Source organism: Tupaia chinensis, unplaced genomic scaffold (genome assembly GCF_000334495.1).
Source record: "Tupaia chinensis unplaced genomic scaffold, TupChi_1.0 Scaffold000048_1, whole genome shotgun sequence".
NCBI lineage: Eukaryota > Metazoa > Chordata > Mammalia > Scandentia > Tupaiidae > Tupaia > Tupaia belangeri.
Genome location: NW_006159506.1, coordinates 7,396,520 through 7,414,059, shown reverse-complemented (window position 1 = coordinate 7,414,059; position 17,540 = coordinate 7,396,520). Strand labels below are relative to the sequence as shown.

At 35.5% G+C, this 17,540-nt stretch overlaps 1 protein-coding gene across 1 annotated transcript in view; it reads right to left on the bottom strand.

The window, feature by feature from the left end:
* Positions 1-17,540, bottom strand: part of F13A1 (coagulation factor XIII A chain) — a 194,183-nt gene that overhangs the window by 89,453 nt on the left and 87,190 nt on the right. The window contains exon 7 of the mRNA XM_006141237.3: positions 481-655. Coding sequence (XP_006141299.2) covers positions 481-655 — 175 coding nt within the window. The remainder of the gene's footprint in view (positions 1-480; positions 656-17,540) is intronic.

Genomic DNA, 17,540 nt, shown 5'->3' with positions numbered 1-17,540 from the left:
CACCTGCACATCCCTTCATAGCTGGGATGAAAATTGTATTTACAAAATTTTTTCAACAACAAATAAGCACATGAACCTATTTATTTATATAACTTCTCAATAGCACACAGTATATATCTTATCTCTTATTTTAGTTTTACTATTTTAATATTTTTCGGATGTGGTTACTAAAAAGAAAACGTCTTATCTTTTCCCTATATCGTTGCTTAGCCTTTGTGACCCTCCATTTCTAAGTGATGAGTTCTGTGGAAAAATCATTCGTCATTATTTCTATACAGATTCTGCAGTTACAGAGAAAACCATGAGCATAGTTGGCCCAGTACAATTTAATTATGCATTGACTACATCCCAGAATATTCATCCATAAATTCTATAGAGCCAACAGAGGCTGCTAAGTCTCTCTGCCAGGTTATAGACAAAATGTCTTGAAGTGAAATTTCCTTTACATTAAAAAAAAAAATTACTCAGCTGAATACTTACATGTGTTAAAGACACCAGCAAAAACCCAGCACTGTCCATATCGGACTGGATTCTCAGAGCTTTGGTATTCCAAAAGAATGTCCACACTTCCAGTCCAAGCAGATGGGGGGACGCCATAGGCATAGATATTGTCCCAGGATCCAACAAGGACACCATCATCATCTTTGGCATTAATCTAAATAAGGCCACAGCAGATAAGAAGGGAGAAAGGTCATATCAATTAGTCTCCAGACTATGGCATTTTCTGAGCAAAGGCTTCCATCATCTTCCACACATCCTGCCTGGTGAAAACAGGTCCACTTCTGTTCATTTCTACTGCCAAGGAAAATGAGACAAAAACTAAATATTCAAGGGGAGTCCAAGTAATAAAGACTGCCTCTTAGTGTATTAATGTAATAAGGGAAAGTTGAAGAGCAGACAGGAAGAGTTGTGACCTCTTCTCCATAAGATTGGGAAAATATACACACAAGGCACTTAGTTCTGGCCAGAATAATACTGGAGAATGATGATATAAGGAAGAAGACTAAAAAAGAAAACAAATTTAAATAGGGATCTTGACTTGGTAGAAAAACTCAAAACTGCAAAATGAGAAACTAGCAATCTAATGAGCTTTCATTTTTATGGTAAGTGACAGACACTAATTAATTGAAATGTTAACAGATGCTGTCTCATGAACCCTTAAGAGTTAATAAGAAAATAGATTTCCATGGGTCCATTTGTGGAGTTATTTATATATTTTTTTTGAGAGGATTTTGCTATAAGGCGCATGCACTCACCAGAAAGAGAGAAACAGAGACAGAAAGCAAGAAATCACCCCCCCCATGGGGGATGGCCATGCTGCAAGCCCTTCTCCTCCATTCTCCTCTTGGGATCTTGGGCACACATGTACATGCGCCTGGTGTGAGTTCAAGTCACCAGGTCCAGAACTCGAACCGTAGTTGACTATATAGGAATCCAGCGACATAGCCATTATGCCAACTGCTGGCCCTTAGAGTTGTTTTTTGTTTTTTGTTTTTTGCTTTTTTCAAAAAAACTTTATTGAAGAAATATTGTCCTTATAGTTTTTAAAATGATTAAAATCATAAAGTTTTGCTAAAAGTTATTTCTATTTACAAAAAGGGCCTGGGATGTTGTGGGTTAAATATGGAGGAGAGTAAAGCAGGAATAGTAAGTACTCTTGAATATTTGGGAAAACCTTGCTACACACTCTGACTATAAGCATGTAGCAACAGAGACCTAAAGTACTGGAACAAAGACCTTTCCTATTTAAACAATAAGACAAAGGCCAAGATACAATTTCGAGGCATCAGGCCAGTTTTTTCTGGCCACTGCTGAATTTACCTCTTAGTGTTAACTTTCATCATACTCAATTTTACTAGATGGGGCATAGTGGGAGTTTTTCCAAAATCTGGGGCCACTCAACAGCTTTTATATGAATAGTTGACATAACAATGGTTTAGAGCCTTGCTACTCCAAGTGTGGTCTGTGAACCAGCATTACTGGTTCTCAGGGTGCTTGTGAGAAATACAGAAACTTGGGCCCTTCTCCAGACCTATTGAAGATGCATCTGCATTTTAACAAGATCCTGGGTGATTTGTGTGTACATTAGTTTGAGAAGCATAGATTTAGATTATGCTAAAAAAATTAGTGAGCAATGTGCAATATAAGACTGAATCATGTGTGTGTATTATGAAAACCACAGAAGAGATATTAAAATATGGTGAATTTTTATGTGTTCACTACATCCCCAAGTTCATCCTCAGTACCTGCCCAGGTCCCTTTCTTTGGCTTCCTGCATTTAGTTGTGGAGAAGTTTGTCTTTCCCACTGGCTTATGAGTTCATTAAGAACAGAGATAAAATATTTGTCTCTCTGACTTCTAGCAAGTATTTTAAAAAGTTGGCACTCAAATAGTTGTTCCATAATCTTTCATATATTCCACAAGTATACAGGCATTGTACATATGAGTAAGAATAAGACTTCCTTGAGGAGAGAAGGAATAATGAAACCAAAGGTTATTGGTATTAAGACAGAAAGACATTGGGACTAGCAGATGGCATAATGGTTACATCACTGGACTCCCATGTAGTCAACTCTGGTTTGAATCCCAGACCAGCAGCTTGAAACTCACACTGGGCACATGTACGTGCATGTCCAAAATCCTGAGGAGGAGAAGGTATTATAGCGTGGCTATCCCCTCTAGAGGGTAATTTCTCACTTTCTGTCTTTTCTGTCTCACTCTGTCTCTCTGGCTAATGTACTTGCCCTATACAAAAAGCTCTCTCTCTCTAAAAAAAAAAAAAAAACACACAAAAAAAAACAGTAATTAGGTTGTGGATAGTAGTGGTGATGTAATGGCTTAGTAGAGATGACATATAAGTCAGCCAAAAATGGTCATTTATATAGTGAAATGGTTTAAATGAATATTTGGTCTTACGGAACAACCTGATGAGTTCTGCATGGGTATCACATAAGTTGGTTATAGTGAATGAAGTAGAAAACATACTAGAAGAAAACAGTTCAGATATGTGAGCAACTTCTACTGTGAATGGCAAACCCTCCACGAACATGTGTGATTAACTCTAGCACCAAGTGGCATTTCCGAAAATAGGATCCTTCTGAGGAGTGTTTAGAAGATTGTGTTCAATTTGATTTAGACATACTATTTTCCCCCTTTGATTCTGTGTACAGTCATGATAAAGTAGAGTCTTCCAAACTGCTCAGTTAATTTCCTCAGTAAGAAAAGTAATAATAATTCTATGGAGGTTTCTGAAAGACTTTTTAAGCTAATTGCAAATTCATGCCTTTGATGTAAACTTTGACATTAACCTGTAGATCCACGATATGACTGGGATACAGCAGGATTTAGTCAACCATTCTGTCTTGACTCATGATCAATACTTCTAGTAGTTATATTGATTATTTTAAAAACTGTATATATTATAGTAAGGCCTGAAGAATGTCTTGGTAGGTTGTGATGTGGTTTTGTCTTTGCAGGTAGTAGATACAGCTTTGAACTCTCAGTCCCTTATCATTGGAAAATAAAATAGGCTCTATAAATCTCAAAGGTAAAGGTTCCTAAACAGTGGTTCTGATAACTGATTTTCAAATAGATAGCCATTAATTACAAGGGCTATTTATAGTATAAGGCTGAACCCAACCAGCTAAGGGGAAGAATAAGAAAAAAAGCTTTCTTCCCTACAGATCTTTTAATTGTTAATGCTGAGCTGTTCTCTGTTGCTAGATAAATCACAACTCTCATTTATTAGCATTTGGCCAGATTAGCTGCTGTTTTCTAATTAGAATATTGATTTCTGGGGAGCTCAGATACTGAAAAATATGTCTTTAGTGACAGGTGTAAAGAATTAAAGTAATATCTCCCTCTGAAGACAACAAAATGCATTTGGGGGACACTTCAAGGACATGCTGATCCTTTTTCATGCCACGGTTGAATTTTTGTTTTTAAAGATTTTTTGCCATAGGGAGCATGCACTTGCTAGAGAAAGACAAAGACAGTAAGAATGAAAGTGAGAAATCACCTCCCAGGGTGGATGGCCATGCCACAATCCCTTCTTCTCCATTCTCCTCTTGGGATTTCAGGCACAGATGCACCAGCCATGACTTTCATGCTGCCAGGTACAGTACTCAAACCATGGTCAATCATTTAGGACTCCAGCACTGTAAACACCCTGCTACCTGCTGGCCCCTAATTGTCTGCTTTAACAACCTGTTGTGAACTTGTGGTTTGACAAATGGTGGAATGAAATGTCTTGGTTTGGGGACATCAGTAGTAAAGTAGAAGATATGAGCTCTGGACAATTGGCAAGGAAAACTATTCAACTTCACTAAGGTTGAACTAAATTACCCTTTCATAATATCTATGGAATCAGAAAAGTACAAAAGAAGTCCCATCCCCAAAGTCATTATCAATATTCTCAGCAGAATAACATAATGTAATAAGCTTCAAAATCTTATGTTAAGAAAAGATGAAGATTATGAAGTGAAACAGAGAGGCAACATGGCTCAAATTTCTTTCTTTCTTTCTGAGGGAGAGAGAGATACAAGCCCCCTAAAAGGTGATCTCATGCCATGATCAAGCCCCAACTTCAGGCAACCCCAAATCATGGTTGGCATGTTCATGGAGTTGTCTGAATTTGAACCCAGAACCTTTCCTATAGGTCAGCCTAACAGTGTGTGTGTTTCTCCAATACCACTGTTCAGCACCCAACTTGGCTCAGATTCTAACTGTAATCATCAGTTTTTCAGGAGCCAGAAATCTCTCACCTTTATTTCAAAATATGGAAAGAAACAAACTGTATTAAATGCTTATCTTTTTCTTGTTCTGAATAAGATAACTCCTATGGAGAAATGGGTATAAAGAGTCTGCACCTCAAAAAAGGTAGAGATTCTGAACTATGATGGGGAAATGGTACAAAACCTGAGTGTTTCCTCCCATGAATATGAAATAAGGCAGAATCTTAAAAGAAAGAGCAGAGCTGAAGCAGTCTAACAAAAATTGCCTATCTCTTTATTTAAACCTCTTCCTCCCTATAGTCTCTCTTAGAGTACTAAAGAGAATGGAATTATATACATTGACCTCAATTGTTTGCAGGAGAAATAAAAATAATCTCAGATTGAAAAGAGGGTCACTATTTCATCTATTAGAGTAAAGATCCAGAGTAGAGCTATGCAAGAATGTTACCAACATAAAGAAGCAGCTTGGTGGGTGATGAGAGAGAGAGAGAGAGAGAGAGAGAGAGAGAGAAAGAGATGAGGGGAGGGAGAGATATCTTGAAAATAATAATAATACATAGAAGAAAAGAAAATTAGGGGACATAAAGAAATTTCTTGGTTTCTTAGGCAATAACAGACCTAAAGAAACAAACTGAGGACCAAATGATGTCATTACAGAAACAATAATAAATTATAAATAGCAAATAAAAGAAAAAAAGAATAGACATTGTTAAAAAAATTGACATAAAAGAAAAACTTGAGATAATACAGATGTAAATGACAAAGATAAAGAGATGAAGTTAGAGAGAAGCTAGTAATTGTGGATGACAAAGATGATACAATGTAAGGGTAATTGATGGCTTTAAAGTAGAGAAGCCAACAAATCACACAGAGGTATATTAATGACATACGACAATTTTACTTGAGGAAAACTCGAATCTGACATTAAATGAACAATCTATACTCCAAGGTAATTTGATGCAGAATATTTATCGCCTGGAAAGTTTAATAAATTTGAAGTTTTGGATAAAGAAATAATTCAGTCATTCAGATAGAAAATAAAAATTAGCAATAAATAAGGGAATTAAGTACTTTTAAATCTCTCCACAGCACCATATGGGGAAAAATATTGTGTGTGTATATATATATATACATATATATGTATATATATATACATATATATATTGTGTGTGTGTATATATATGTGTGTATATATATATACACATATATATACACACACATACACACACACATATACACACACATACACACACACATATAATAATCATGAAAGTTGACCCAAGAATATTATGCATAGCTATGATGTGCAGCTATAAAGGCAATCAGCACACTTATTTATTTATTTCATGTTCTTTTATACATTTAATCACATTATTTAGCTTACAAAGTGAATATTCCAACATGTGTACATTTCTCCCTAATCCAGTTGATAATACTATAAAATTATCTTCAACAGATAATACCACATTTCTTTGTAGTATATTTAGTATTTGTAGTATAGTAAATATACCACAGCTTTGTAGTATATTTTTGGGTCTGGGAGTGAGATTCTGCCCACTCCATTCTTGTGTAGGATTGCTTTCACAACACAGGGTCTTTTATGATTCCAGACAAATTTTATGATTGTCTTTTCTAGATCTGTGAAGAATATGTCTAGTACTTTGATTGGGATTGCATTAAATATGCAGATTAACTTGGGTAGAATTGCCATCTTTATTATATTAATCCTTCCAATCCAGGAACATGGGCTGTCCTTCCACTTTTTTGTGTCATTTTCCATTTCTTTTTTAGCTTCCCATAGTTTTCCTTGAGGAGGTCTTTAACTTCTTAGTTAGATTTATTCCTAAGTATCTTATACCTTTTGTGACTATGGTAAATGGAATTACTTTTTTCAGTTCTATCTCAGTCTGCCTGTTATTTGTATATAGAAATGCAATAGATTTCTGTTTGTTGATTTTCTATCCTGCAACTTTACTGCATTCATGTAATACTTCCAGGATTTTTTTCATGGAAACCATTGGGTCTTCTATGTATACTATCATGTCATCTGCAAATAGAGATAGTTCCACCTCTTCTTTTCCTATTTGGATGCCTTTTATTTTTTTCTCTTTTCCAATTGTGTTGGTGAGGACTTCCAGTACTATATTGAAAAGGAGTGAAGAAAGTGGGCATTATTGTCTTGTACCTGTTTTTAGTGGAAAAGCTTTCAGCTTTTCTCCAGTCAAGATAATGTTCGCTATGGGTTTTTCATAGATAGTTTTTATTGTGTTGAGAAATGACCCTTCTATGCTGATATTGCTGAGTCTTGATCATGATGGGATGTTGTATCTTATCAAATGCTTTTCCTGCATCAATTGATATGATAATATGATTTTCTATCTTTTTTCCTGTTAATATGGTATATTACATTTATGGTTTTGCATATGTTGAACCAACCTTGCATTTCTGGAATAAAGCCTACCTGATCATGATGTATAATCATTTTTTAAATAAGTTGTTGGATATGATTTTCTAGTATCTTCTTGAGAATCTTTGAATCTATATTCATCAGAGATATTGGTCTATAGTTTTCCTTCCTTGTCCTGTCCTTATCTGTTTTAAGGATAAGGGTGATAGAGGTTTTATAGAGTGAATTAGGGAGAGATTCACCCTTTTGGATATTTAGAATAACTTGAGCAGAATGGGGAATAACTCTTCTTTGAAAGTTTTGTAGAATTCAGAGGTGAAGTCATCAGGACCAGGGCTTTTCTTTTTTGCTAAGTTATTTATTACTGATTCAATCACTTCCCTTGCTATGGGCTTATTCAGACTTTCTATATCCTCCTGGCTCAGTCTTGGTAGATTATATGTATCCAGGAATTTGTCCATCTCATCCAGATTGTCTTGTTTCTTGGCATATAGTTGTTCATAGTATACTCTAATGATGTTTTGTACTTCTACTATGTCTGTTGTTATATTGCCTCCTTCTTTGCAGATTTGATTCACCTGGTTCCTTTCTCTCTTCTTAATGCATCTCGCTAGTGGAGAATCAATTTTGTTTATCTTTTCAAAAAACCAGCTTTCACTTTCATTTATTTTTTATGGTTGTTTTATTTTTTTTATTTATTTCTGCTTGTATCTTTATTATTTCCTTTCTCCTGAAGTTTTTGTTTGTTTGTTTGTTTTTGTTTTTTTTGTTTGTTTTTACTGTTGCTTTTCCAGTTCTCTGTGTTACAATGTTAGGTGATCCATTTGCCTTCTTTCCATCTTCCTCTTATGTGTGCTAATTACAATAAACTTCCCTCTCATGACTGCTTTAATAATGTCCCAAAGATTATGGAAACTCATGTTCTCATTGTCATTGACTTCCATGAATCTTGTGATTTCAGTCTTTATTTCTTCAATAGTTGTGAAGTCATTCAAGAGTAGATTATTTAGTTTCCATGTATGTGAGAATTTTTAAGGATTTTTTTTGAAATTAAGATCAAGTTTAACTCCATCATGGTCATAGAAGATGCTGGGTATAGTTTCTATGTCTTTGAATCTGTAGAGGCTTGCCTTGTGCCCTATCATGTGGTCAATCTTCAAAAAGGTTCCATGTGGGGGTGAGAAAAAAAGTGTATCTCATTGTTTTTGGGTGGAAAGTTCTATAGATGTCCATTAAGTCTATTTGATTTATGGTGTCATTTAGACCCTTTTCTCTTTACTTATTTTTTTGTCTAGATTATCTGTTCAGAGGAGATAGCAGGGTGTTGGGTGCTCCTGTGTTAGGTGCATAGATATTTATAAGTGTTATATCTTCTTGATCTATTGACCCTTTTACTACAATACAGTGCCCTTCTTTGTCTCTTCAAACAGTTTTTTGTTTTAAAGGCTATTTTGTCAGAAATTAGTATCATGACTTCAGTTCTTTTTTGGTTCCCATTTGCATGAAAAATCTTTTTCCAACCCTTTACTTATAATCATGAAAGTTGACCCAAGAATATTATGCATAGCTATGATGTGCAGCTATAAAGGCAATCAGCACACTTATTTATTTATTTCATGTTCTTTTATACATTTAATCACATTATTTAGCTTACAAAGTGAATATTCCAACATGTGTACATTTCTCCCTAATCCAGTTGATAATACTATAAAATTATCTTCAACAGATAATACCACATTTCTTTGTAGTATATTTAGTATTTGTAGTATAGTAAATATACCACAGCTTTGTAGTATATTTTTGGGTCTGGGAGTGAGATTCTGCCCACTCCATTCTTGTGTAGGATTGCTTTCACAACACAGGGTCTTTTATGATTCCAGACAAATTTTATGATTGTCTTTTCTAGATCTGTGAAGAATATGTCTAGTACTTTGATTGGGATTGCATTAAATATGCAGATTAACTTGGGTAGAATTGCCATCTTTATTATATTAATCCTTCCAATCCAGGAACATGGGCTGTCCTTCCACTTTTTTGTGTCATTTTCCATTTCTTTTTTAGCTTCCCATAGTTTTCCTTGAGGAGGTCTTTAACTTCTTAGTTAGATTTATTCCTAAGTATCTTATACCTTTTGTGACTATGGTAAATGGAATTACTTTTTTCAGTTCTATCTCAGTCTGCCTGTTATTTGTATATAGAAATGCAATAGATTTCTGTTTGTTGATTTTCTATCCTGCAACTTTACTGCATTCATGTAATACTTCCAGGATTTTTTTCATGGAAACCATTGGGTCTTCTATGTATACTATCATGTCATCTGCAAATAGAGATAGTTCCACCTCTTCTTTTCCTATTTGGATGCCTTTTATTTTTTTCTCTTTTCCAATTGTGTTGGTGAGGACTTCCAGTACTATATTGAAAAGGAGTGAAGAAAGTGGGCATTATTGTCTTGTACCTGTTTTTAGTGGAAAAGCTTTCAGCTTTTCTCCAGTCAAGATAATGTTCGCTATGGGTTTTTCATAGATAGTTTTTATTGTGTTGAGAAATGACCCTTCTATGCTGATATTGCTGAGTCTTGATCATGATGGGATGTTGTATCTTATCAAATGCTTTTCCTGCATCAATTGATATGATAATATGATTTTCTATCTTTTTTCCTGTTAATATGGTATATTACATTTATGGTTTTGCATATGTTGAACCAACCTTGCATTTCTGGAATAAAGCCTACCTGATCATGATGTATAATCATTTTTTAAATAAGTTGTTGGATATGATTTTCTAGTATCTTCTTGAGAATCTTTGAATCTATATTCATCAGAGATATTGGTCTATAGTTTTCCTTCCTTGTCCTGTCCTTATCTGTTTTAAGGATAAGGGTGATAGAGGTTTTATAGAGTGAATTAGGGAGAGATTCACCCTTTTGGATATTTAGAATAACTTGAGCAGAATGGGGAATAACTCTTCTTTGAAAGTTTTGTAGAATTCAGAGGTGAAGTCATCAGGACCAGGGCTTTTCTTTTTTGCTAAGTTATTTATTACTGATTCAATCACTTCCCTTGCTATGGGCTTATTCAGACTTTCTATATCCTCCTGGCTCAGTCTTGGTAGATTATATGTATCCAGGAATTTGTCCATCTCATCCAGATTGTCTTGTTTCTTGGCATATAGTTGTTCATAGTATACTCTAATGATGTTTTGTACTTCTACTATGTCTGTTGTTATATTGCCTCCTTCTTTGCAGATTTGATTCACCTGGTTCCTTTCTCTCTTCTTAATGCATCTCGCTAGTGGAGAATCAATTTTGTTTATCTTTTCAAAAAACCAGCTTTCACTTTCATTTATTTTTTATGGTTGTTTTATTTTTTTTATTTATTTCTGCTTGTATCTTTATTATTTCCTTTCTCCTGAAGTTTTTGTTTGTTTGTTTGTTTTTGTTTTTTTTGTTTGTTTTTACTGTTGCTTTTCCAGTTCTCTGTGTTACAATGTTAGGTGATCCATTTGCCTTCTTTCCATCTTCCTCTTATGTGTGCTAATTACAATAAACTTCCCTCTCATGACTGCTTTAATAATGTCCCAAAGATTATGGAAACTCATGTTCTCATTGTCATTGACTTCCATGAATCTTGTGATTTCAGTCTTTATTTCTTCAATAGTTGTGAAGTCATTCAAGAGTAGATTATTTAGTTTCCATGTATGTGAGAATTTTTAAGGATTTTTTTTGAAATTAAGATCAAGTTTAACTCCATCATGGTCATAGAAGATGCTGGGTATAGTTTCTATGTCTTTGAATCTGTAGAGGCTTGCCTTGTGCCCTATCATGTGGTCAATCTTCAAAAAGGTTCCATGTGGGGGTGAGAAAAAAAGTGTATCTCATTGTTTTTGGGTGGAAAGTTCTATAGATGTCCATTAAGTCTATTTGATTTATGGTGTCATTTAGACCCTTTTCTCTTTACTTATTTTTTTGTCTAGATTATCTGTTCAGAGGAGATAGCAGGGTGTTGGGTGCTCCTGTGTTAGGTGCATAGATATTTATAAGTGTTATATCTTCTTGATCTATTGACCCTTTTACTACAATACAGTGCCCTTCTTTGTCTCTTCAAACAGTTTTTTGTTTTAAAGGCTATTTTGTCAGAAATTAGTATCATGACTTCAGTTCTTTTTTGGTTCCCATTTGCATGAAAAATCTTTTTCCAACCCTTTACTTTTAGTCTACGTATGTCTTTATCCATGAGATGGGTTTCCTGTAAGCTACAAATAGATGGTTTCTGGGTTTTATTTAATTAAATTAATTAATTAATTAATTAATCAATCCATTTAGCCAGTCTGTATCTCTTGATTGGAGAATTTAATCCATTCAGATTCAATGTTATTATCAATATTACTTGCTCTGATGTTTAAGTTGGCCATTGTCTTGGTTGCCTTTTATTTCTTTATTTTTGCCCGTTCTTTAGTTTTCCTGCAACAGTAACTCTCTTCAGGGTTTCTTGAAGAGCTGGTCTGGTGTTGGCAAATTCGTTCAGGTTTTGTTTGAGAAGATTTTAATCTTTTTTCCCCACATGAAGGATAATCTTGCAGGATATAATAATCTTGATTGAAATCGTTTCTCTCTTAACATTTTCAATACATCTTCCTATTCTTTCCTTGCTTGCATTGTTTCCGTTGAGAGGTCTGGTGTTAGCCTTATGGGATGACTTTTGTAATTCACTTGTTGTTTCTCTCTTGCTAGTTTTTACATCTTCCCTTTAACTGTGGTCTTTGCCAGTATGGCTAAGATGTGCCTTGGGGAAGATCTTCTGGGGTTGATTCTATTTGGGGTCCTTTGTATTTCTTGGGTCTGGATGTTTGAGTGCCTCTCTAGACCTGAGAAATTTTCTGCCAGCGTTTCATGGAATAGATTTTCCATGCCCTTATTGATTTCTTCACCTTCTAGGATACCAATTATTCAGATGTTTGGGCATCTAATATAATCTAGTATTTCTCATATATTATCCTAATTTTTTTGTTGTTGTTGTTATTTTCTCTATCTTTTTGGTATGTGTGTGTGGGGGGGTGGGTTTTTTTCTAGGTCAGAGATTTTTATCTTCTATGTCAGAGATTTGATCTTCAGCATGGTCTAATCAACTTTTAATACTTTCAAGTGGGACCAGCAGTTAGCGTAATGGCTATGTCGCTGGACTCCCACGTAGTCGACCGAGGTTCACGTCCCAGACCCGGTGGCTTAAAACTCACGCCGGGCGCATGAGAATGGAGAAGGGATTGCAGCGGGACCATCCCCCCTGCAGGGTGATTTCTCGCTTTCTGTCTCTCTGTCTCTCTCTGTCTATCTGGCGAGCGCACGCGCCCTATAGCAAAAAATCCTCTCCAAAAAAAAATGAGTGTTTCTGATTTCCTGTATTACAGACTTATCTCTAACAGTTCCATCTGATTCTTTCTTAGAGTGTCCATTTCTTCTTTCATATCATGGAAGGACTTCCTAGTCTCCTGTAGTTTGTTGTCTCTTTTCTGTTCCAACTCATAGAATTTTGCCACCATGAATGTTCTAAATTCTTTCTCTGACATTTTAGTAACATCTGCTTTTTCAAGAGCTGGAGGGGAGTTATTGTGTTCTTTTGATGGAGACATATTTCCTGCTTTATTCAGACCTGAGGTTCTTCTACTTCTAACCATTGGGAGATGTGTTCCCTTTGGAATACCTTTTAAGAGAACATTTCCTTTAATAGGAGCAAGTGTGTTTCCCTTTTGCTGTGGACTGATGTGGTCAGCACACATAGTTAAACCCAAGCGATCTCAGGGAATATAGCAGCCATCATAACCAAACTATTTGAAAAGTGATATCAGGAAAACTAATGACTGAATTTTTAAAAAATGCAGAAACAGAAAACTCTGTAGTAAAAGACTTAGTGGTGAAAAAAGCATATGAATTAAGCATCTTTGGGAATCATAGTGAAAAAATAAAATGTAATACTTATAATGTAAAACAATAATTATCTCAAGTAAAAATTAGACACAAAGGAGGAAAGAGGAGAGAAAGAATAAAAATGCTAATGTTTCAATGTATTGCTCTGTCATAATTAATTGGTGCCATCTAAAAAGGAAAACATAATTTAAAATACATAATTACTTTATTCTTTTAATGGTTTAAATAATCTTTAAATACCTTTTCAAGGATTTGTCAGGAAGTTTAACAATTTTTCTGTGGCAATTCAGATTTTTCTTCCATTAAAGTCTTAAAATTTTTTATAAACTTAAAACTAAATAGAATTTCGGGACCAGCAGTTGGCATAATGGCTATATTGCTGAACTCCCATGTAGTCGACCGTGGTTAAAGTCCTAGACCCAGTAGTTTAAACTCACCTGGTGCATGTGTGTGTGTGCCCAAGATCCCCAAAGGAAAATGGAGGAGAAGGGATTGTGGCATGGCCATCCCCCTTGGGGGTGATTTCTTGCTTTCTGTCTCTCTGTCTCTCTGGCAAGAGCATGTGCCCTATAGCAAAAACCTCTCCAAAATAAATAAATAAATAAATAAAGGCTGGCTCATAGCCTAGTGTTTAAGGGAGTTGGATCCAACATGGTTGATCATTATTTGAATTCCAGCTCTAGCAGCTTGAAAACCCACCTGGTACATGTACCTCCAAGCTGAAATCTCAATGGAGAAATGGAGAAAAAGGGATTGTGATATGACCATGGCCCATTGGAAGGTGCTCTGTCTTTTTTTGTCTCTACCTAGCAAGCACACATACCCTTTGGCAATTAAACAAATTAAATATATGGGGGATTGATGGTGACACAGTAGTAAAATGTGACCCATTGTGAGGCTAAGGCTGACCCACCTGGGAAAGTGGCCTCCAGCTCCCTTAACCATTAGCCTATAGGCTGGCCTAATGACCTACTCTGAGGACTTCAATGGCAGACCCCACCATTCAGGAGATGGGCCATCAAGGACCGGAGAAATGCACAGGAAAGGCAGTGCCTATGGGTAGGAGGCCCTTTGTAAATAGGTGAGTGCAGGAGGACTGGCCCTGTTTGGTTCTGAAGAAGTGGCGTCTTCACCAGAAGCAGACTATCCTGACCTGGACTTTATACTAGGTAAACCCTCACCCTAGAGTTTGAATAAGCCCTGAATTCCTGTGTAATTTAAATGACAAGAAAAGCCTTAGAGTATGACCCATGCTGCACTTCTCTCCAATTTTGGTAAACAAAGCTTTAGCAGATTTTAAACTTGATGCTGCCAAATAAATAAATGTGACATCTCTTGATTCTCCAATTTCCTTCAGCACTGACTTTTACATTTTGTACAGTTACTAGTTTTTCTGCTTCTTTTTAAATATGTAAAGGTATTTTTCTTCTGTGTGCACATTTTATATGGCTATGATGAAATGACTTTTTTCACTATAAACTGATTATAGTCTGTTAAATTTCATTGTTTTAAGTTATGTTCTCATAAAGGCTAGGATTTCTGTAACTCTTTTAGAAAACAGTTTTATACCTAATCTTGTCCATAATAGCTCCTCAAAGACCGCTGGATATAAATTTTAGGTAACATGAACTAGTTTCAAGGGCATAGAGTTACATTGGGGAAGAAGAATTATTCCTTATAGAAGATCCTTTACAGCTTTTGTGAACTAAGAGTCCCTAGCTACAGTCTTATCAGTGTGGTGGTGGCAAGCAAGCCAATTTTTTTCTTTCTTTCCTTTTTTTTTTTGTTTATTTATATATTTTTTCAATGAGAAAAATAGAAAGAGAGAGTTAGGGAATTTTTAAAGAGAGACAACTTCAACAGGATTTGTAGTCTTAGCTCTACCTGAGGTGTCAACTGCAACAGATCATAGGCACACACATGCTTGGCATGCTCAGGGAGGCCCCAGGATGTGAACCCGTGACCTTCTCCATGAGGGAAAGTTGTGTTATTACTTCTCTCCCATGTGGACCCTAGTGGATAAGGTAACCAGTTTTATCATGGGTGAAAATGGCAGAGTGAACTTTAAATTGAGCTCCCTATCACTCTAGAGTTTTGCCAAACAATCTCAGTTGTTATCGTGTTGGGGTAGAGCAAGAGAGGTCTGAGTGTTGCTGCATGGGGCTGCAACTTCTCTTCTACTTCTATCTATTTGCCTTCAATTTATATTTTTAAAGAATAGTTTGAAGAAGTAAAATTTGAAAATCCATTGGTCTGGGAATGTAGAGGTCTATTGCTGTGCCTTTTCTCCCATTTGCCAAGTTGTACGGTAAGGGTAGGGAGATGAGCTGGAGATAAAATACTCCTACAGGTTATGAGTGCACATTCCAAATAATACACACTAAAGAAAATAAAGTAGCAGGCAGAAAGAATAGGTGAAGTTGTGGAAAAACTGGAACTTGCATACATTGTTGGCAGGAATATAAAATGGTATAGCCACTTTAAAAAATTGGTAGATTCTTATAAAGTTAAATATATGTGTGTGTGTGTGTGTGTGTGTGTGTGTGTGTGTGTGTGTATATATATGTATATATATATATACATATATATATATATATATACCCTCTGATTCAGACAGGTCTATTTTAGCTGTTTACTAGAAGCATAGGAAAATGTGTACACAAGAAGACATGTGCAAGACTGTTCATAGTAGCTGAATTTCTAATCTCTCCAAATTAGAAACATCTCAAATGTCTATCAGCAGGTAAATGGATAGACAAATTGTGACATATAATGCAATACAATACTTCATAAAAGTGGTAAGCATAAAATGAATCATACATGAAGCAACTGATAGAGTAAAACAAGCCAGCCCTTTACATACTGTATGAAATCATTTATATAAAGTTTACGAATAAATAAATCTAATCTATTGCCAAAAAAAAAAAAAATCACCATGGTGGTTGCCTATGAGAGAGATGGGATCTGTATTCACTAAAAGGAGGTAAAAAAAAAAAATTGGAGATTGAAGGAAATGTCTATATTTTGATTGAGGTGGTGATTGTCCCAACCAAAAGTCATTAAATTGTGCATTTAATATTCATACTTTTTACTGTTTGTAAATTTTACTTCAAATAAAAAAGTATGAACTAATCTATATTGTGAAGCATATAATTGCTAATATGGCATCTGAGCTGTGACCAATTTGATTCAGTGCCCAGGACTACTGAAGATGTTCTGCTTAGACTTCACCCTCCAGACCCCTATCTAGAGTGGGTAGGGCATCCTCTGTATTCTTCTCTCTGTTTCTGTCCCGTTAATTTTTTTTTCTATTTAAAACATTTTTAATGTAAAGCACTCTTTGGCTCTAGGTTCCTCCTTTCTCTTGCTAGTTCTCACCTTACCTTTCTCCCCTCCCATTTAGGAGAGACAAAGTACAGGCCCTCTGAGAAGACATCTGCATTTGAGCTTTGATGAGTGTGCCATATGCTTTTCATTTTTTGCTTTTTTAAAATTTTTATTAGTGCTTTTCTTTTTGTTTTCTTTCCCTTTTTCTTTTTCTCCTCATCTTTTATCACTTTGCTGCTCAGCCTCTACACACTGAGTGTCTAGATAGGTCTAAGAGAATAGTAACCAAACATCTCAATACTATTAGGGTCAGAATAATACTCAATTCCCAGTGAAACTGCTACACAAAGGGAGAAAACTGGAACTACAGAGAGATGGCAGGTCCCCTTCTGTATGCCTCCGAGTGCTCAGATAGAACTTCAAGAAATTAGGAAGAAATGTAAAATCCATCAGATGACCAGAAATCACTGCAGAGGCACAAGAAATATGAGAAACCAAGAAAGCACCTCTCCTCCAAGGGAAAAGAACAACTCGTCATCTAGAGACAGTACAATGGAAGTTGTGAAAATGTCTGATAAAGAATTTAGAATATTCATAGTGACAAAGCTAACAGAGACATAAGAGAAACAATTAACTCCAGAAGATGCAGGAGAAAAGAGACAACAAGTCCCAGGAGGTGAGAAAGTTCTTACAGTCTGAAAGAGGAAATACACACCATAAAAAGAATCATATGGAACTGTTAAAGATGAAGGCTATAATACAGGAAATCAAAACCTCCCTTGAAAATATTAAAAACAGATTAGATCATGCGGAAGATTGAAATCTTAAATGCAGAAAACAGAATCTTTGGCCTAGAAAAATGCACCACAAAGACTGAGAAAATAACCAAAAAAAAAGGGGGGGGGAGAGAGAATAATATACAAGAAATACTAGATATCATTACATATTCAAACATCCAGATAATCAGTATCCCAGAAGGTGATGAAGATAATAAGGGCATTGATCATCTTTTCTGTGAAATCCTGGAAGAAAACTTTCTAAACCTAGAGAGGCATTAAAATATCCAGACTCAAGAAATACATAGGACCCCAAACAGAATTAATCCAAGAAGATTTACTCCAAGGCACATCATAGCCAGATTGATCAAAACCAC